General features: G+C 53.0%; 1 protein-coding gene and 1 long non-coding RNA gene across 18 annotated transcripts in view; one reads left to right on the forward strand and one right to left on the reverse strand.

Moving 5' to 3' along the window:
• The window catches only part of EPS15L1 (epidermal growth factor receptor pathway substrate 15 like 1), a 95,856-nt gene that overhangs the window by 36,667 nt on the left and 37,785 nt on the right, over nucleotides 1–21,404 (forward strand). For 14 of the 17 annotated variants that reach the window (XM_036095373.2, XM_036095375.2, XM_036095389.2 and 11 more), the window contains 8 exons: nucleotides 838–1,071; nucleotides 6,153–6,310; nucleotides 8,826–8,982; nucleotides 9,622–9,707; nucleotides 10,623–10,695; nucleotides 17,071–17,232; nucleotides 18,257–18,454; nucleotides 19,732–19,902. In XM_036095373.2, the coding sequence (XP_035951266.1) occupies nucleotides 838–1,071; nucleotides 6,153–6,310; nucleotides 8,826–8,982; nucleotides 9,622–9,707; nucleotides 10,623–10,695; nucleotides 17,071–17,232; nucleotides 18,257–18,454; nucleotides 19,732–19,902 (1,239 nt within the window). The remainder of the gene's footprint in view (nucleotides 1–837; nucleotides 1,072–6,152; nucleotides 6,311–8,825; nucleotides 8,983–9,621; nucleotides 9,708–10,622; nucleotides 10,696–17,070; nucleotides 17,233–18,256; nucleotides 18,455–19,731; nucleotides 19,903–21,404) is intronic. The other 3 variants (XM_036095374.2, XM_036095377.2, XM_078054230.1) reach the window with 1 other exon arrangement.
• Nucleotides 16,718–18,611, reverse strand: LOC144378891 (uncharacterized). The gene is made up of 3 exons (XR_013440845.1): nucleotides 18,459–18,611; nucleotides 18,021–18,196; nucleotides 16,718–17,321 (listed from the first exon to the last, which is right to left on the reverse strand). It is a non-coding gene; the product is annotated as an uncharacterized LOC144378891 (long non-coding RNA).

Raw genomic sequence — 21,404 nt, forward strand, 5'->3', positions numbered from 1 at the left:
ATGCCCCTCTCTTCATGGCCTCAGGAGCCCTGAGTTTCCATTCTTGTTTTGTTTTTATCATTTCCTATCATTTCAGCTGAAATTTATATTGTTCTGTAAATGGGTCTTATAATTGTGTCATTTAGGTTTCTTTTCGTCACTCTTTGGGTTTAACATTCTGTAGTGTTTTAAGTGATGGTAAATTTTACCCATGTTAGTGATCTGGTCTATATTCAAATAGCAACTTAAGGAATATTTTTAAGTGGGAAGGGTTATAATTTTGGTTTGATTTTGTTCCCTTTTTTTTCTTTTTTTTGAGGCGGGGGGAGGGGGGAGAGGGAGAGAGAGAATCTTAAGCAGGCTCCACGCCCAGCATGGACATGACCTGAGCCAAAATCAAGAGTCAGAGGCTTAACCGACTGAGCCACCCAGGGACCCTTGGTTTTGTTACACTTTAAAACAGACTTAAATCTTTGTATTAGACAAAGTTTCTTTTCTCTGCCCGCCTGAAACAGGAAGTACATATAGTGCCCGTGGTGTGTCTTTAGACTTCCAAATTCCACTACTTGGGGACTCGTCAGCCCTGGAGTTGTGTGGTGAAGGGACATGTGTGGAGTCGGGCATGATTGAATTCCTTTTGGGCTCATGTTGATCTTACGTGATTAAACACATCTTGGAAAAATGATGCATTGGAAGAGAACGCATCAGGGAAGGTTTATCTTTTACTCTGTTCAGCTTGGAAGGGACCTCAAAAAGAGCAGACTTTGTCACATCGCTGCAGTCCCGGAAAGAGCTGCCCTTTCCCCGCCCACGGCCTGTGTCTGGCCGCCTGAATGTAATCCTCTCTCACACTCCCAGGCGATGCACTTGGTGTACCGAGCCCTCGAGAAGGAGCCTGTGCCCTCTGTCCTGCCTCCATCCCTCATCCCACCTTCCAAGAGGAAGAAGACCGTGTTCCCAGGCGCTGTGCCCGTGCTGCCTGCCAGCCCCCCGCCGAAAGACAGCCTCCGCTCCACGCCTTCCCACGGCAGCGTCAGCAGCCTCAACAGCACGGGGAGCTTGTCCCCCAAGCACAGCATCAAGCAAACACAGGTACGGTGCCCTCTGCAAGCGGCCGCTTCTAGAGCTGCCATCTGCACGGGTAGAGTTCCAGCCGGATAGTCCTTGGGAGCAAGTAATTCGGGACCCCAGAAAGGTAACATTGGTGATTGCGGTTTTTATTTTTTATTATTTATTTATTCATTTTAAAAGTGTTTTTTAAAAGATTTTTTTTATTTATCAGACAGAGAGAGCACACACAAGCAGGGGGAGCAGCAGAGGGAGAGGGAGAAGCAGGCTTCCCGCCGAGCAGGGAGCCCGACGTGGGGCTCGATCCCAGGACCTTGGGACCATGACCTGAGCCAAAGGCAGACGCTTAACTGACTAAGCCACCGAGGCGCCCCATGATTATGTTTTTTGAAACAATATTTATGGTCGGTATCTTACTCTGTTTGAGTGTAATGGAATACCATAGACTGGGTGATTGTGACAAACATTTATTTCTCACAGAAAATCTGGAGGCTGGGAAGTCCAAGATCCAGGCACTGGCAGATTGGGTGTCCGATGAGAGCCTGATTCCGGGTTCACGGATGGTTTTCTCACTGTGCCCTCACGTGGTGCAAAGGATGAGAGAGCTCTCTGGGGTCCTTTCCATGAGGGCAGTGATCTCATTCATGGAGCTCCACCCTCATGACCTAATCACTCCCCAAGGCCCACTTCCCAATACCATCACATTGGGGTTAGGTTTTAACATAAGAGTTCTGGGGTGGGGGGGGGCACAAACATCGAGTCCATAGCTACAGGGATTTGGAGTTACGTTTCTCATTCATTTGCACACAAATATCACCCTTCCTCAGACACACTCCGGTTGCTCCCACCTCTGGGCTCTCTTCGGGCTCTCTTCTCTCGTCTCTGTCCCTCCTGCCTCAGGAAGCGCCTTTGCTGGGCAGGTGCATTCCCAGATCATACCCCAGCACTTTGCTTCGTTAGGCCTCTGCTCACATGGGGCACCTTAGCAGGGGGCTCGGGCATGACCACAGCCAGTGTGCCCTGGGCTCTGTCCACCCTGCGTTCTAGATTTCCCAGGCCTGGCCTATTATGTAGTTATGTGTCGTCTGTCTCTTCCACATCCCTCCCGCTTAGCTTCATGAGAGCAGAGTTAGTTCTTGGTTATCATCTCAGTGTCAGAGCAATCTCAGGTACTCTGATGCTCAGTAAACATGTTGAGTGTCACGTGAGCAAGGGAGGCATTCATCTCTTGTTAGGAAGACGGTGTGGGGGCTCTGACTCCCAGCGGGCAGCATCTTATGTATCAAAAAGACATTTCTTGGAGCACCTGGGTGGCTCAGTCGGTTAAGCGTCTGCCTTAGGCTCGGGTCTTGATCCCAGGGTCCTGGGATCGAGCCCTGCATCGGGCTCCCTGCTTGGTGGGGAGCCTGCTTCTCCTTCTCCCTCTGCTGTTCCCCCTGCTTATGCTCTCTCTCGCTCTCTCTGTCAAAGAAATAAATAAAATCTTAAAAAAAAAACAACCAGAAAGACATTTCTTGTTCTGGCAAATGTAGCACACCATGAAGGGCTCTTTTATAAAAAGGCACCTTTGAGATGATCTCAAACACGCAAGAATGTGACATCCTGCGTTCCATCCTGAGTCATGCTTTGCGTCCTGCCTCATTTTTGGTTTCAGAGGGAAAGCAGTGCAGGTGACATGAAAAGGGCCAGCCAGCACTGCCATGCAGGTTCAGATATGGACCATGAGAGTAGAAATGGGAAGCCATCTTGCCTTGGTCTCGGCCCGTCAGTAAGTGGCACTGTGGCGCTCACTTGGGGCCCCCATAATGTGGCGAGCCCCCGCCGACACTTCCCCTTCCCCGGAGCAGATGTCTTTGTGGCTCTTGTTAGGTTTTGCAAAATGCATCTCGGCAACAACCATCAGGAAAATTTGAAAAACGAAGATTGATGACTCCCAGGTCCTGCAGAGTGTGCGTCACCCCCAGGGCCACCAGAGCAAGGCCAGGGCTAGAGAGAGAGCAAGCTCGGGCACGGGGCTCTGCCTTTTTGGGGTCGATGATGGGGGCCTCTGGTTTCTTGGGTTCACTCTTTACTGGTGAATTTAAAACATAAGAGTGGGAATGAAAGCATGGGAAGGGAAAAGTGGGGTCACTCAGGCGGCCAACTATCTAGGTCACCCTGGCTTTCCCAGGGGACCGCATGGGCCAACTGGCTCTTTCCCTAGTCGTGTGGCTGGCGATGTGTTCATCTGAGACGGATGTTTTTGAAATGAGTGCCTCAGCAATCAAAAGCTTAATGACAGGCACTTAAATTACAATCAAAAAACGAATTGTCAGGCACTTAACGCTCCAGAAATACGTGATCAGACGGTGAATCTCTTGCATGTGACATATTTGTAAAGTTAAGCATTCTGCTTGGTGTTGGTGGGGAGGGGGCGGGGGCGGCTCATTTTCCAGGAGCTTGCTGCACCATAGAGCAAGGGTCCTCTGAGAGAGGGTCGAGGCGGTTTGGTCAGGGGGGCCAACAGAGCCCCCCATCACTGCCCTAGCAACGTGGAGAGGCACAGGTAACCGGGCTTCCCCTCCGGTTGGTGGGTGTCTGTTAATAAGCCCAGCGTCCAGATGGCCCAGTGTGGGCATCTTCACCAGCTCAGCAGCCCACCAGCCGTGCCTGCACTATCTGGGGATGCCGCAGTGACCGTGGGACTGGCCTCTGCCCTCCTTAGGGAGATAGACAATAAACATTTCAGTAAACTAAGGAAGGTCAGATAGCTATGAGAAGCAGAACCGGGCCTGGCCTGGAAGTTTTGGGCCGAGGCGAGGGGTGTGCTCCTGCAGATGGCGTCAGCTGGAAGGTCACTAAGGAGGTGTGAGCTGACACCTGAATGACAAAAAGCCATCAGAGGACTAGCTTGTGCCAAGGCTATCAAGTGGGAACCTCTAGAAACAGGAAGAAGGGTGGGATGGAGTCAGAGAGGGGGCCAAGGCTGGTAACTTAGACCTGCACGAGCTCTTTCCCAAGACAGCCAGCACCTGTGTCTGCAAAATTCTTTCTGAGAGTTCTTACTAAGTACTGCAGGTTAGGTTAGTGGTGACAGCTTTTACTGACACGGAAGCAAGTGGGGCCAAGGTTGCTGGCAGTGCAGGTTGACCAGCCTTGTAAACCCTGTCCGTGGTGATCTGGTGGCTCTCCCCAGACCCTGGGAGCGCGCTGCTGGTTGCAACTAGACCTGTTTTACCAGGACCTCTGTCTGGATGGGGGTGGGAAGACGAGGGTGCGTTCCTTTCCCCAAGGATGGGGGCAGCTGGTGGAGTCACAGACATGAGAGCGAGCAGTTCTGGGGACCCACAGTCACCATGCCGTCCCCTCCACCACTTCTCTTACCACCAGCCTAGGGCTGCCAGGTCCTGTCTTCACAGCCAGCTGTGGGGCGCAGCCCCTTCCAGCCACGAGGGTCTATTGCTATTTAGTGGGGGCCTGTGGCTGCTAAGCCAGCCTTAAACCCAGCCCTTTCTGGGAGACCCAGCTCCAAGGAGAAGGCTGTTCCCTGTTGGATTGTAGCCAAGTTGGATTCGGAGTGTTGCTGTCAACATACTCTGACACCCCAGAAATCAGGCAGCAAGCTCATTTTGTGTGCACATTGAATGTTAGGATTTTTGTCATCCCAGAGTTGTAATCTCTTGGGACTTGTGGGGCACAGAAACCATTTTCTCCCTCAGCTTAGCTTGTCTGATCTGCTGTTACTTCCTCCTCGGGTTTCTTGGCATCTGAGGTTTAGCTTACCCCAGCCACTGGACATAAAGACAGCAAGCCTCTTCTTTGTTAGAGATCCTTTACGTGTGTCTTTATGTCTACTCTGAGGTGGCTCACAAAATTCACATAACAGGGCAGGTAAAGTGCAGGTCTCTCTCGTTATCTAAATTCCTGCTGCCTGAGCCCTTGCTCTTTGAATTCGGTCCAGAGGTTCTGATAAATCCTTGCTGGACTAACTCATTCTCCCTATCCAGAATCCTGGAACTGAAATGATCCGGGTAACATGGTGTCCCTTGCTTCCCCCCCTTGCGTTCTGGATTCCCAGTGCTCGCGTCAGGATCACGTTGGATTTGGATAGTGAGGGAGACCTGTTCAGAAAGAGCGGATGAGGAAAAACGTCTCTAGAAGGGGCAGAGGCGCCGTGGAACTTGGTTCAATGGGTATGCCAAAGGTCAGAGGTGACATGTCCAGAATTAGCAGCTGAAGGGGCCCCCAATGTCCCTGAAATAGGAGGTACATAGGCCCTGGTGGACCCCTCTTATGTAGACCTGAGCAGGCAACGGGAGGGGTCACACATGCAGCAGGTGGCCAAGCCCTGTCGCTGCCGAAATGGCACTACCCGGGGCTCGCAGATCCTCTTCACTGCATCTGCCGGGGCAGTGCCCTTGAGGGTGGTGGGATCCTTGCAGGTGGCAGCATGCTCATCTGGGGCCTGGGCTCCCCCACCAGCACCAGAGGGCCCTGGGTGCCTGTCCATCCAGCAGACACCATTTTCACATCCGCCTCATTCAGTCCCTGTCAGTGTCTGCTGTGCGCTGACACCTCATGGGGACGCTCCTGTGTCACGGGGAATGGAGTCAGGGTCGAAGGACGGAGTACAGAATCCCGAGCCGTGGGCACGAGAACTCCTATGGCAGCTGCAGAGAAGTGTTTGCAGGCAGAAGACGAGAGGACCAGGAAGGCTGGTGTCAGAGCGGGGCTGGTTGGTGCTCAGGAGACCGTCCTTCTAACGTGGGCTGTCAGGAGGGTCTTGCCTGGCACATTTGGACCCCCTCCTGGAAGGAGAATTCATTGGCTTCCCTTCAAGCCCCTTCAGACCTGCTGGGTCTTTCCCCCCTCTAAATACAAGGAGGAGGGGGCACTGCGATGGGGTGGGAGAGGCTGACTGAGTGGTGTCTGCTGCTGTCAGCCTCAGTTTCCCCACTTACAGAATGGGGCTCCTGTGTGCCCTCTGGGTTCTTGGAGTCGTGCTACCCACATGCGTGGAGAAGCGCCTTAATAGTTCTCTCGTCAGGAGCGTGTGGAAGCGCTTTAATAGCACCTGTTTATGGTGATGAGAAGCTAGAGACCAACCATTTTGAAACCCGTTTCAGCCAACCGTGAGCTGGGTGGTGCCGGTTGCGGATAAGATGCGATTTGACGAGATATTCCTGAAGACCGACCTGGACCTGGATGGCTATGTGAGCGGCCAGGAGGTGAAGGAGATCTTCATGCACTCGGGCCTCACCCAGAACCTTCTAGCACACATATGGTAAGGACGAGTAGCTGGACGTCGACTCGTCCTGGCCTTCTGTGTGGAGGTCATGGCTGTGGGCGGCTCTGAGGGGCCCCGAGGAAGTGAGGCTTGTGGTGAAGGAGGGGCAGGTGTCCATCAGGGCATGGCGGTCAGGGGCGTCTCTCCAGCCCTGCAGCAGGCCTCCTGCCAGGGTGGACGGGAGCTTGAGTGGGGTAGGAGTGCGAAGGCCCTTCTCTATCCTGGGCACGGCAGCTCACTCCCCACCCGTTTAGTCCCTCTCACAGCTCTGGGGCGATTGGCTTGAGTGACTGGGGCGAGTTCTTGCTGGTGGTTATGCTGGTTGTAGCGGGACGCCCAGCCGTTGCCACAGCCAGTCGGGGTGCGGACGCTTGGCCCTGCCCCTGTGAGGGGAGTGGGCGGTATGTCTCCAGCAGCTCGGGTAGAGCCGCCCTGGGCAGTGGGGGCTGCGGCCACCTCCCCTAGGAGGCCAGTGAAGGTCAGTGACTCGACTCGGCTCCCATCAGGAGGGTGAGCGGTCAACGAGACTCTGGTCCGCACCTCAGGGCCGGTCAGGGAGCCGGCCTCACCCCTACTTTCCTTCAGGGTGGACCAGAACAATCTTCACAGCGCTGGGATGGCTTCTTTTGCAACTGACCAGTGGTGAAGGTCACTTTCTGACTTTGTCCTCAGGGCTTAGGGGGCTTCACCTGGGAGTCACAAAGAGAGAATTTCCATATAATTCTGGAAAGGTGAACCCTTACAAAGAAGAGCAGTGAAATTTAGCACATTACTGAGTAGCTTGGGGAAATAACTGTCCTTGGTAATAATTCATAAATGTCCACGCTGTGAGGGGAGGCCTCAACCTGAGAAAACAGGCCGTCCCTTCAGGTGTGTGTGACACCCAGTCAGTCACCAAACAGCTGGGGGAGACCAGCTGCTTCTGACAGGTCAGGGACAGTCATTCTCCGCTCCTTCAGCTCCAGTGCCCCCTTTTAGAGGCCGAGGAAGTGCAGTGTCCCCTTTATCACCTTGAAGTGGGATGTGCGTGTGATTCAAAGGTAGCGATGCCGCGCCCCGATCATAGCACAGGGACAGTACCTCAACCTGCAAGTGGTGCAGCGGCAGGGAAGTGACAGTGAAATCACCAGTATGCTTGGATTAAAGAAGGAACGCAGAAAGCGTTGCGTATAAGGGAAAAGGCAGGATGAGCATGCTCTAGAAGAGTAACGATGGTCTGGGTTTGTCTGCAGGTGGCCGGGGAAACAGGGCGGGGGGGGGGGGGGGGGGGAGGGGGAATTCCTGAAGCGCAGATAACACGCCCAGAGGGCTGGCAGGGAGCAGCTGCGGCCGGAGGGCTCGGGGGCATAGCCCTGGAGCCAGAATGCTGTGCTGCCACAGGTGGGGGCTGGCCAAGCACCCCGCATGCGGGCCTCGGAGGCTACGCTCCTTCAGAGACGGGGAGCAAGAGAGGGCCCGAGAGAAGAGGCCTCGGGCCCAGGAGCAGCTGTGGGCTGGGTATGCAGCAGGACCGGCCCTGGCAGGCAGAATCAGCACACCTCACCCTCAGACTGCAACAAGAATGAAGATGTTTTTAGATCAGCCTTTATCAGCAACATCCGGTGGGGTCTTTATGCACCCCCCCAATGCCCCGCGGCCCCGTTCGTTGGCTGTTTGGGCCCGAGTCTGTTCACCATTCTCGGCTCTCCTCTGCTCCGTGTTAGAGGGTAGTGTCATTGCTCTGCAGTCACTACGCGCAGTGGGAAGTGAGGCCGCCTGTTGAGTGGCCGGGGTGAGACATTTTGCAGACGTGGAGGCCTCGTCCCACTGCGTGAGGCTTTCCTTCCTGTAAGGGCCAGCTCCTTGGTTACTGGGCTGGTCGCAGAGCTTCTCCCCCAGGCTTTGCGGGAGCTCCATGTGCCGCTGGCTTACGCGCTGCCTTGCCCGCCTGCCAGGCTGCCAGAAGGCCAGGGGAGCAGGGACACCTCAGCTGTGAGACTGCCCTGTGCAGCATGGTCAGGCGTGGCTTTCCGGGCCCCATTGCCTCAGGCCGACAACCCAGAATGCTGCTGCTCTCACCCCTGTTGAAAGCCAGCAGCTCAGGCTGCTCAGATAACCCGGGCTGCAGGGGCTGGCTAGAGACCCGAGGGGGCACGCTCGGGCCCCGCTTCATGTCCACCAGAACGGCTGCTCTGTACTGGACCATCGCGGTCCCCTGTGCGCACGCCGTGAAGAGCCGGTGCCGTTTCTGGTAGTTGCTGCTGAGGTCTTCCCAAAGGCCCGCCACCTCGGCCTGTGGGGTGGGGTTTGGTGGTTCTCCAGCCAGTCTTTGGGCAGGGTGCTTGGGTGGGGGGTGTCGGGACTGCTGTCCGGGAACGGGATGTTCAGTAGAAAAGGAGTTGCCGCTGTGCCCCATTGTTTGTATTGTCACTGGTCATTTCTTTAAAGGATGGGTTCTGTGATTTGTACTTAGCCTGCAGGGCTGAATTCTTGCTTCTTTGATGTGTAATTAGCATCTGCACATTTCTCCCAGGGCCCTGGCTGATACGAGGCAAACAGGGAAGTTAAGTAAAGACCAGTTTGCATTAGCTATGTACTTCATTCAGCAGAAGGTCAGTAAAGGCATCGACCCCCCTCAAGTCCTGTCACCGGACATGGTCCCGCCCTCAGAGAGAGGCACTCCTATCCCGGTGAGTACTGCTGACCACACCTGGTCTTGTTTGTGTGGTTTCCCGCAGCCTGCCACCAGGTGGCGGCAGTAGCCCGCATGAGCAGGCCAGTGCCCTGCTGTCCTTACCTACCTTAATCTGGCCCCAGCCCTCACCAGGGGCCCAAGGGTGGGTCTCGGGGGTGTGTCTGGGCCACTGGGACAGTTTTCCAGGCACGGTGCTGGCCCTTTTGCTACTGTGAATTGGAGATACCATGACTATATTCCTCATACTAGGACCTACTAGTACCTGCTGGGCCTTGAGGTCAGCTTGTCAGATTTTTTTTAAGATTTTATTTTTAACTAATCTCTACATCCAATGTGGGACTTGAACTCACAACCCCGAGATCCAGAGTCACATACTCCACCAATTGAGCCAGCCAAGCGCCCCTCAATTTGTCAGTTTTTTTTTTTTTTTTAAGGGAGGGGAGGGGCAGAGGGAAAGGGAGAAAGAGAACCTTAAGCAGGCTCCATGCCCAGCGTGGAGCCCGACGTTGAGCTCAATCTCACAACCCCAAGATCATGACCTGAGCCAAAATCAAGTCAGACGCTTAACCGACTGAGCCTCCCGGGGGCCCCTCAGCTTGACAATTCTTAATTCTGTATTTGAATTTGGTTCCAGGACAGTTCAAGTTCTCTTGGATCAGGGGAATTTACTGGTGTGAAAGAACTTGATGATATCAGTCAAGAGATCGCCCAGTTACAAAGGTGTGTTAAAGCTCATTTCCCTGAGAATCTGAATCTTACACCAGCCCCTATCCCAGCTTATTACCACAAGTACCAGAGACTTGTGAGACATGCGGCAAGTTGACCATCACAAGTCGTTACAGCAGAAGTGAAGGGCTGCACATTTCCCTGAGTTCCTGAATTGACTTAATGAGCTCGAGTGATGACGTCCGCAGTAGTCAGTGGGGACTGTGGGGTTTGGGCAGGTTGTTGCTAGGCAGCCCCAGGCCCTGCCCCCTGACCTCAGGAAGGCCTTGCTCTCCCTCAGCACATAAAACGGCTGAGTCTCAGGTGGCAAGTTAACGGCTTAGGACCAACAGCTGAGAGAGGCTTCGTGTACAGGTCTCTGGCTCCTGTCTGTGCCTTCTGCCTCAGTTTCCCCACCCATAAACAAGGGCTTTGGATGGGGTGTCTGCACTCTTAGAATCCGGCAGAAAGAAGTGCATCCGTTTCCTGTATGTCCCTGGGATCCTCTTCAAAGCAGCCACCTCTCACCTGTTAATTCTGGGGGAGGACACTGAGCAGAAGGGCCGAGAAAGCTCTTTGCCCTCTGTGGGCAAAGTCAGTGAGGGCGTGTTGAGCCCTCCTCACCCTGGGGGTCGCTCTGCCGTCTTCCCTCTGCTCTGGGGGCTCGAGTGGTCTCATTGGGAGCAATGCCTCATTGTATCGACAGATTCCACCCACACTGAAGGGAGGGGATGATGTCGGGTGCACAGTCACTGGGAGCCAGCTGAGCTGGGTTCTGTGGGTAAGGTTCTGTAGCACGCCTACAGCCATGGTGTAGTTTCTCGGCGCTGACTTCTCGGGCATTGAGAAGTCAGCGCCGAGAAACTACACCATGGCTGTAGGCATGCTATCACTAATCTGTGCTTTCCTGAAATCTTTTTCAATGCCCAGAGAGAAGTACTCCCTGGAGCAAGACATTAGAGAAAAGGAAGAGGCAATCAGACAGAAAAGCAACGAAGTACAGGTAAGCACAGTGCTCGCCCTGGGCAGATGAGCTGTGCCCTGCGCAGCGTCGGCTGCGCCTGTCATTGGGGGTGGGGTGAAGGAAAGCTAGCCCTGCCCTTCCTGGAAGCGCAGGCTTCTGGGGGGCTTCCAGGTGAGGCTTTTAAGTTTCCTGTAACCATAGACCGGGGGTTTTCTCTTGCTTTTTTTTCAGTTGAGCTCTATAATTCACATCACATAAAATTTGCTCCTTTAGAGCATACAATTCAGTGGTTTTTAGCATATTCACTATGTTCTTTAGCTATCTCCTCCATCTAGTTCCAGAACATTTTCATCACCCCAAAAAGAAACCCCATGACCATTAGCCCTTACCACCCCCCATTGCCCCTCCCCCAGCCCCTGGCAACTACTAATCTGCTTTCTGTCTCTATAGATATGCCTGTTCTGGACGTTAGATGTGAGACCTTTTGTGTCTGGCTTTTTCCACTCATGTCTCAGTGTTTGAGGTTCAGTCAGTGGCTGTTAACCTGTTCTCAGGATAGTCCTGCTTCCTGGAGTGTCTCCTAGCAGGTGGTGGTGATGCGGAGACTGGGAGTCTGACTGCTGGGCTCGAACCCAGTTCTTCTTAGCTGTGTGACCTTGGGCAAGTTACTTAACATCTCTGGGTCTTGTATGACATCAGTAAGGACTATTCTGCTTTCCTGAGTTGTGGGGCTGGAGAATGGGGTCTGGCATATATGCTCAGCACTCACTCAGGGCCCTCCCTGCTCTTCTCATCATTTGAGCAGAGGGGAGTCTGCACCAGGGCAAAGCAGTCAGCCCCGGGCAGCTGCACCGGTGAAGGCACGTGGGTTCCCACGATGTCTCCGGTCTGAGGTGGCTGTGGCACCCTGAGAGTGAGTGCTAGAAGTGCCGCTGGGACTGGTGGTCTCTGCTTGAGGACTTTGAGTGTTCTGAGCTCAGAGCTGGGCGGGGGAGAGGAGCACGGCCAAGTGGTCAGGACTCCAGCTCCACCAGGCCTCACCTGAGTGACCCGGACCGGTGGCTCGGCCTCCTAGCTTCCATCTCCCCAGCTGGCACCAAGGGTCTGTGAGTGGGCTGCTCAAAGAGCCAAGAGCAGCCGTGTGCGCCGGGACAGTGGCCGGTTCTTTCTGGGCCACCTCTGAGGGTGTGGACCCGAGCCAGGGCAAGTAAGTAGCATCGGGCTCTCGAGGTGCTGGACGGCCCTCTCCTGCGCCACCCACAAGGGGACTGGCGGATTCTGAGAGACTAGGAGGATGGCACGTGCCGCCGATCTGTGGGAAGGGCCATCTGTCGTGGCTGTGGTCTGCAGGTGAGGTGGGGTGGATGTGCCCTCACTGCTTCGGGACACTCACCAGTTCACGCCGTGCAGTGTCCAGACCCTTCTTTCCTTTCCTGGCTTCTCACTCTCCGTGCGTGTTAGCAGTGAGGACTGGGCTGTAGATGGTCTCCTGGAATGTTTTGGGATGGAAAGCAGGGACTGGCCTGCCTCTGACAGGAAGGGCTTTTTTGCTCAAATGAGCTGCTTCAGTTATAAGACCACCTTGCAGGCGAAGTGACTGTATTTCTCTGAAAGCCCCCACAGTACTTTCCTCCTGTCATTTTATTTTCCCTCAGGCCTCTGATTTCCACCCATGTCCTAGAATTGATCCCTCAGACACAGAGCCCACTCCCACCCCTCTATCCCCTGCATCCCCTCAGCCTCCATCCTTTTAGTCCTGTGGTGTGGTGGAGCTGGCCTCCTCGTCCCTCGTGCCTGGGCTGGGCCTAGCCAGCGACACGGACGTGTGGCCGGTTCTCCCTTCCTATTGTGTCTGGGTTGCCGTGAACATGATTTGGTTTTCATTCTGGTCCCTGAGGATCTGGGTGCAATGACGGCCTTTAACTGCCCAGGAAACCAGTCATCGGGTCTCTGGTGCCTGCTCTGGGCGATGCTGAGGAAGATGTCAGGTCTTTGCAGTGACTTGTTCTGACATCTGAAGGTACCGTCCCCTCTGGTCTGTGGCACGTGCAGCCAAGCCACCTAGAGCCCTGGCTGGTGGGCTCTGACGGGCACATGCCTGCAGCCTTTCAGGTGCTGGGGTCCTTGTGTGCCCCAACAGCCCCCCAGAGCTGGGAGGGAGCCCAACACCAGCCAGACTGGCCCCTGTTCCGTGGGGGCCTCATTTGTAAGCAGGCCAGGCCGGGGCTCTGCTGTAGTGCTTGATGGCAGCTTTTGGTCCTAGACAGAACACTATTTTTTGAAAGTTCCCCTGTGAAAACCAGGTTTGGCTTTGGTTCCTGCCACCTTTCCCCACGTGGATCTGGCCAGGAGATCGCTTGCCGCACCTACTAGCACAGTCTGCGGGTCAGGGCCCCGCGTGGAGTAGGAGTCCTTTGTCCTCAGGTCCGTTTATGTCTGGTTTTAGGCAGCGGAAGCTTCAGCTTCAGCTCCCCCGGTCCTGTTCCCAGGGTGCCCCTTCCCCGTCCTCCCTGGGGGTCTCTCACCTCCATTTCCATCGCTGTCGTTCTGGTGAGCACCTGCAGCGTCTTTGCCTGGTTTTTCGTTTTATTTAGTTTTTGTGACAACAGCGTTACTGAGCTAGAACTCACATACACACAATCCATCCATTTAAAGTGTGTAATTCCGTGGTGTTTAGTGTGTGCTCAGGGTTGTAAGCCATCACCACTGTCAGTTCGTCAGCACTTTCCTCACTCCGAAAGGAAGCCCCGTCCCCATTAGCAGTCCCCGTTCCCCTCCCCAGCCCCTGGCACCCACTGATCTGCTTCCTGTCTCCGGATTTACCTGACCTGGACATTGCGTGGTAATGGATTCATACACGGTGTGACCTCTGTCTGGCTTCTTTCACTCCACCTCATGTTTTCAAGGTTCATCCACATCGTGGATGATGAACCAGCGTGCGTCAGTGTGTCACTCGTTTTTATGGCTGAGTGAGACCCTACAGTGTGGCTGGACCACATTTTGTTCGTCTGTTCATCCGTTGATGGATATTTGGGTTCTTTGACTTTTTAGCTATTGCAAATGACGTCACTATGAACGTGGACATATGATTTCACTTCTGTTGGGTCTGTTACCTAGGAGTGGAATGGCTGGATCATATGGTAACTCTTTTGAGGAACTGCCGGACTGTTTTCCAATGTGGCTGTGCCATTTTACATTCCAGCCTATAATGCATAAGGGTTCCTGTTTCTCCATATCCTCGCCAACACTTATTTCCCATTTTTTATTTTAGCCTTCCTAGTGGGTATGGAGTGGTACCTCATTGCCCCTAACACTTCCCCTAATGATGTTGAGCATCTTTTCATGTGCTCATTGGCCATTTGTGTATCTTCTTTGGAGAAATGTCTATTCGGACCCTTTGACCATTTTTAAATTGGGTTGTCTTTCAATAGCTGAGTTGTAAGAGTTCTTGATAGTTTCTAGATATAAGTTCTTCATCAGATACGTGATTTGCAAATATTGTGGGTTGTCTTTACTTTCTTAATGGTGTCCTTTGAAGCATAAAGGTTTTAAATTTTGGTGAAGTCCAGTCTATTCCTTTTTTTTTTTTTTCCTGCTCTTGCCTTTGGTGTCATATCTAAGAACTCATTGCCTAATTCAGGGTCCCAAAGATTTACCCCATGTTTTCTTCTAAGATTTTATCGTTTTAGCTCTTACATTTAGATCTTTGATCTGCTTTCAGTTAATTTTTGCATATAGTGAGGTAAGGGTCTGACTTCATTCTTTTGCACGTGGAGATCCAGTTGTCCCAGCACCACTTGTTGAAGAAACTGTTTTTTCTCCATTGAATGGTCTCGGCACCCCTGTTGGATATCACTTGGCCATCGATGTGTGGCTTTATGTCTGGACTCTGAATTCCATCCCATTGATCTACCTGCATTTCTCCGTACGTCAGACCACCCTGTCTTGATGACTGTAGCTTCTTACGGGCGTACCTCATTTTATTGAGCTTCACGTGATTGTGCTTTGCGGATACTGTGCGGTTTTCTGTTTTTGTCTTACAGATGGAAGGTCTGTGTCAACCCTGTGTCAGGCCAATTTATCAGCACCGTTTTCCCAGTAGCATTGGCTCACTTGGGGTCTCTGTGCCCCATTTTGGTGTTTCTGCAGTCTTTCAGACTTTTTCATTTTTGTTATGTGTGTTACGGTGATCTGTGATCAGAGACTATGACTCACTGAAAGCTCAGATGGTGGTTAGCAATTTTTAGCAATAAAGTATTATTTTATTTAAGGTGTGTGCATTTATTTTTAGATATAATGCTATTGTATACTTAATAGATTGCAGTGTAGTATAAACATACTTTTATATGCACTGGGAAACTAAAAAATTCATTTGACTTGCTTTATCGCAATATTTGCTTATTGCAGTGATTTGGAACCAAACCCACGATGTATCTGAGGTATGTCTGTTGTAAATTTTGAAATTGAAAAATATGAGTCCTGCCACTTTGTTTCTTCTTTTTCAAGATTGTTTTGGCTATTCCGAGTCCCTTGCATTTCCTTAATGAATTTTGGCATCAGCTTGTCAGTTTCTGCACAGAAGCCAGCAGGGGATTCCTGGGGGGGGGTTGAACGGAGTTTGTAGGTTGTCTGGGTTATTTCTGTGTTCTCTTTGCTTAGACACCTCCCCCATTCTGACCCAGCTCCCATCCTACCCATGAGCTGGTGGGTCTTTCTCCCCGTGGGGCTCTTCGATTCCTCCTTCTTCTTTATAGAAGAGGCTCAGATTCCTTGATGTCCCAGGCTGTTGGCCACCTGGTGTCCCAGGCTACCACACTGGGCCTGACCCTCCTCCCTGCTTCGTCTCCTCCTCCTCCATCACTGTTCTTCCCTCAGATGTGGCAGACCCATGTCCTAGACTCCCTACCACCAGTCTCTTCTCTTCCCCAAACTTGTCAGACTGAGGATCTGCTTCCTGAATTAAAGGTCAGGGGCAGGGAGCCTGGGGAGCTATCCAGAGAGGAGAGAGCCATGACATTTTTATCCTCAAGGCAGAGAGGAGACGTGACTGCTTTGGATTTTTTCCTAAAATGGCGCCAGCAACCCATAGCCCAGGCCAGCCCTGGGGATCGGCCTCACCATCCCTGTCTTCCTGTACCCCTCAAGGTCCCCTCAAATCTTTCCCTTTCTTTGGTTCCCATGGCCACCATCTCACCTAGTTCTGGGTCCCCTCCCTGCTCCCTTTGTCAGCCCTCCCAGGCCTCCATCTCCGCTGCCGCACCCATCCGTGATTTTAGCTTTAGTTGTAAGACACTTGATAAGATATTTGCCTGGTTGAAAATCAAAAGGCGTGAAGCTTCCTGCCCTCCCCTTCACCCCCTCAGAGATGCAGTTCATTGGCTCCCATGAGGCCTTCCAGGAAGGTCAGGTGCATGTTTAAGGAGAGAGATTTGTGCATATTCTCTCCTTCCTGTTTGCACGAATGCCAGAATGCGAAGTACACATGTGCTCTGCCACGTGCCTTGTTTGCTTCACATTGTAACTCAGAGTATGAGGTGCAGCTTCTCTTAGGGTAAGACTGTACCCCGCAGTTGTTAGCCAGGCCCGCCTGGTGGAAATTTACATTGTTTACAGGTCTTGCGCTCACACACTACCTGTGGTCACATGTGTTGTACACCTCTAAGATGCTTCTCCTAGAGGTGTCGTAGTCGGGTCTGAGGGTCCCTGATAGGTCATCTTGATAGATACTGCCAATTTGGAGGAGCGTTAGCAGTGGAGAAGCATCGTGTCCCAAGCCCATACTTGAATGTCCTGCCCCAGAAGCAAGTGCAGTCTCATTGGTGTGGCCCTGCTTCCTTTGGCTCAAGTTGGAGCCCAACCCCCCCCTTCCCCACCTTGGGCCCCCTGCTGTCCCCCCACCGCTGGGCTCCTTTCCTCCTGGCTCTTCACGTGGCTGCTGCCTGCTTGTCCTTCGGGTCCACCCTAAGTAGTGCTTCCGTGGGGGTCCCCTCCATCTGTGCAGCATCAGTCCGGTCTCCCCGTGTCCCCAAGTCCACCCAACAGCACTCATGCATTCTGTTGGTTCCATTCCTCCCAGTTTATTTATGTTTGGGTGATGCCTCTCCTCTCTCCACCCCTGACCACATGTCACTGGACAGCTCTTCTTGCTGGGACCCAGCCACTCTCCTGGCCCCTGGCCTCTCTTAGGCCGTCAGTAAGTATTTGCCGGGACGCTTAGTGAGAGCTCAGTCCACAGCTGCCAAGCCAGGACGCACGCACTGACAGCAGGTGTGCACCGGACGCCCGCCAAGTGCAGACTGGGGGCACAGGCGGTTTTGTAGGACGTCCTGGGGGCTCCAGCCCAGGCTGAGACCCTGTTACCGGGATATTCCCCATTCTCATCCGTCTCAAGTAACGTGATGTGACTCTTCCTAGGAATTACAAAATGATTTAGACCGGGAAACAAGCAGTTTGCAAGAGCTAGAAGCTCAGAAACAGGACGCCCAAGACCGCCTTGACGAAATGGATCAGCAGAAGGCCAAGCTCCGAGACATGCTGAGCGACGTGAGGCAGAAGTGCCAGGACGAGACTCAGATGGTGAGTCTCACACCCAGCACTGCAGGGGGGCTTCCTGCAGGCTTGTTTGAACTCACGATGCCCTTGAAGCACAGGGCTGAGACGTCCTCCTGGATTAATAGAGACATACCACTTGAAAAGCGACCAAGCATTTGTGGCCTGACTTCAGTCTCACCCACCAAGCCATACGGTGAACGGCCTTTGGTCCCTGCTAACCTGTGTGTGTGGACACCTCACCCTGGCCCGTACCTCACCGCACAGGGGGGCCAGCACGCCCCTCTCCCGCTCTGCTGTCTTCACTGCTCATTACAAACCAGAGGGGCTGCAGCCTCAGCAGACTGTAAAGCCTTGTGTCCTCCTCTGCGGCCTCATTTGGGGATCTTTAGCCCCTGGGGGACAGATCGCCTGTGCTTACCCCAGGTGTCATTCTTCCTTATCCCAAATTGACTTTCTGCCAGTTACATGGGCATGAGCATGTCTGCCTTGTTGTTTCTCTCTGTCATGCAAGTGGAGAGAGGGCCCTGGAAGGAGGCCAGGCGTCCGGCCATCGGGCTGGTGTCTGCCTCACTGGGCTAGCTCCTTCCAACAACGTGAATTAAGAATTCTACCTTGGGGGGCGCCTGGGTGGCTCAGATGGTTAAGCGTCTGCCTTCGGCTCAGGTCATGATCCCAGGGTCCTGGGATCGAGTCCCGCATCGGGCTCTCTGCTCCTTGGGAGCCTGCTTCTCCCTCTGCCTCTCTCTCTCTCTGTCTCTCATGAATAAATAAATAAAATCTTTAAAAAAAAAAAAAAAAAAAAAGAATTCTACCTTGGGGTGCCTGGGTGGCTCAGTCGGTTGAGTGTCCAGCTCTTGGTTTAGGCTCAGGTTGTGACATCAAGCCCCACATCGGGCTCTGCACTCAGCGTGGAGTCTGCTTGTCCCTCTCTCTCTGTTCCTCCTACCACTTGCGCAGATGCTCTCGCTCTCAAATAAACAAGTAAAATCTTAAAAAAAAAAAAAGAAAAAAAAGAATTCTCCCTCAATCATATTTCATCTCATTTCAGATTTCCTCATTGAAGACCCAAATCCAGTCTCAGGAATCTGATCTCAAGTCCCAGGAAGATGACCTGAACCGGGCCAAGTCTGAGCTGAACCGATTGCAGCAGGAAGAAACCCAGCTGGAGCAGAGCATTCAGGCTGGGAAAGTTCAACTGGAAACCATCATCAAGTCCCTGAAATCGACGCAAGACGAAATCAACCAGGTACCTTGCTGAGGATGGGCCCGCGCCTCTGCTGGCTGTGGCGGGGCCTTCTGGGGTCTTCTGGCACGTGGAGTAGCTGAGGTGACTACAGTGCTGTATGTGACCAGCCTGTGTTGGTCTGCACCTGCACCGAGGCCACTTGTTTCCTTTGCTGTCACCCACCTCATTTACATTAGGCTCTCTTCTGAGAGGCTGCCACCCTGGCCTGGAGGGTGAGCCCCCAGAACCCTCCAGTGTGTGTGCAGGCGTTGTGCTTTGGCCCGGTGGCAGTGTGCTTTGCCTTCCACTTCCCCACCTGAGTGCATGCCATTTTGGGGGAATGGGCAGGGTCTGTGTGAGGACTTGAAGAGCTCCTGTGGAGAGGGTCTTGGGCACAGAAATGCCCTCACCAGCGTGGTTCTTGGACAGGCGAGAAGGACAGAGTCTGAGACTGGTTCCAGCACCTCTCCATCCCCATGCAGTTTGCGGACTGGCACATGGAGGAGGCCCCACCCTATGACCAGCATCACCCCATGCTTCTTCAAGTTCTTCAAGCTGTCTGGGCACCCCGTCCTTTTCCCACGCCCGTGTGAGGGCCCTGAGGCCTGCAGCGGCGGCTCACCAGCAGAGGGAGGGCTCCTCTCCTCCCCTGTACATAATGGCCCCTGCGTGTCCCATCTACGGAGTGGGGGTGATGCTCGCCCTTGGCAATGTCAGAATGGCTAGTCGTGCTTCCTTTCCTGACTGGCTCCACCTCTCGCTCTTTTTGCTAGGTTATAGACAAAAGTTGATCACAAACGTGCCAGGGGTTTAATACCCTATATTGTTTCATTCGTAATGAATAGGTGTAGTATTATCTTAAGACCTTTTACCTCCAAGCAGTAAGAGTTTGTACAGGTAGATAGGAACCGAGACGTGAGTGTGTGTTAGTAATAACAGTGAAGTTCGCTGCTGCTTATTAACGCAAACGGGGTGATAAAAACTCCATAAAGGAAAATGTTGATAATCGCTTGGAACAGATTGTGAATCTGGATTTTACCAGTTTCAGTTTGTTCAGAATTGACAAACGTCTGTTTGAACATGGGCCTCCCTCAGGGGCTGGGGATACAGAGGGGCCTCAAGGGGCGGTGGGAAGGACCTCATTCTGGTTTACAAGTGGTCTCGCTTCTTGTAAACTCTGTAGGCGAGTAATTCAGTTTCCCATCTGTCACTCTGGGTTGGGCATTAGGAGAAAAAAATGTCTCGCCTGACACTTTTCCCCTAAACCCTGTGTGCTAGCGGCCATCTTTGTTGTGTAGGCACGAAGCAAACTTTCCGAGCTGCACGAGAGTCACCAGGAAGCCCACAGGACCCTGGAGCAGTACGACGAGGCACTCGACGGGGCCCACGGCGCCAGCCTGACCAACTTAGCCGACCTGAGCGAGGGGGTCTCCCTGACAGAGAGGGGCGGTTTTGGAGCCATGGTAAAGGTCGAATAAACATATTCCAGTCCTGGGATTAGGTCCCACGTTGAGATCAGAGAATGCCCTGCCTGCGGGATCCGGCGCTTGCCAGCCTTGATTCTGTCCGAATGCAGGGTGTTTCTTGTGTCCACTGCCGCTCTGCGTGTCCCCACAGGCCCTGCGGCCCAGCGTACATGGCTGTGCTCCAGCCTTGCTTCTGGGACAAAGCGAAGGATAGGCCTGAATCCTTTGTAAACCAGTGTTTAAAGACCATCTTTAGTGGGCCGACCACCCGCGTTTGGAGGGTTTCCCAAATGTAACCAAAACTGAATCAAGCTCTCACACATTGTGAAACCCTATATCCTGCTAGTTGGGGGGACCAGGGGAGTGTGTGTGTGTGTTCCTACAAGGAGCACCTTGAAAATCGAATATATTGCTAAAGATCAAGAAAAGTGACAGCCCTTTCGAGGCACTGCTGTTTGACCTATGAACTGGCCTCTCTTTTGCAATTTTGGTTACACTGAAAACCTCGGCACTTTATGACCCTAGGGGTCCTGATCAAGGCCCAAGGGGCTCTTGGCCTCTTAGGTTTCTGTGGACTCTCGGGCTGCTCACATCCAGCCAGTATTACTTTTTCCTCAGATTATCGGGTCCCCTTGTTCCTGTCAGGTCCCCTTGTTCCTGGCCCCGAGCCCCAGCGTTTCCACTCTAGTCTGGCTGATGAGAGCATCTTTGTGCTCCTGAGGGAGCCAGTGGGACGCGGTTGGTCTCGATGGTTTGGTTGTGCTGTGCTTCTGAAGCCTTTCACTGCTCGCCCCACACTGCTGCCCCCTCATCCAGGACTCATCCTCTGAGCCCTCCTTCTACTCCTGGCCCTGTTGGCTTCGCAGATTCTTTTCCTTCCTGTAATAATACGGCTTCTCTCTCTCTCAACTAGAGACTTAGCTCTTCATGTTCATTTCTTGATGTGTTTCTTTCCTCAGTAGCTGAGTACTCAGTCCCAGGAATTTATGGGGAAGCTTACGCCTCCTTCCCTGAGTCACTTAGAAGATGCTGTTGATGCGCTCCTCTGTCTCCTGTCTCTGGCCCTTGCTGCTTCCCTCTGCTATTCACAGATTCCTTTTTGTCATGGAATTGTAAACGGGTGAATTCCATATCCGCCCTGGGGCCCAAATTCAGCTTCATTGTCTGAATTTAGACTATGGAACAACATCCACTCATCGTTAAGTGCTTGAGGCAGAATTGCCCGCTTGGCTGTCCGGCTGTCCCCTGTCTCTGTGTGTGCATTTCAGCTTCGCGGCCCTGCTTTCACTTTCCCCATCTGGCGTTGGTCCCCTTGCACAGCTTTGGGCTTGTCCTGTTTCATCTTCGTTCACGAAACAGCTCACTCTCAAACCCTTTTGCAGGTTCGAATAAGATCAGTTTCCTTGGATAAAAAGTTGGCAGCAAAGTGGCAGTTGGCAAGTGGCCAGTGATTTCCCTCCTCCCCTCGCGCCCCCCCCCCCCCGATTTTTAATCTTTCCTTATTT

Source organism: Halichoerus grypus, chromosome 1 (assembly GCF_964656455.1).
Source record: "Halichoerus grypus chromosome 1, mHalGry1.hap1.1, whole genome shotgun sequence".
Taxonomy (NCBI): Eukaryota; Metazoa; Chordata; class Mammalia; order Carnivora; family Phocidae; genus Halichoerus; species Halichoerus grypus.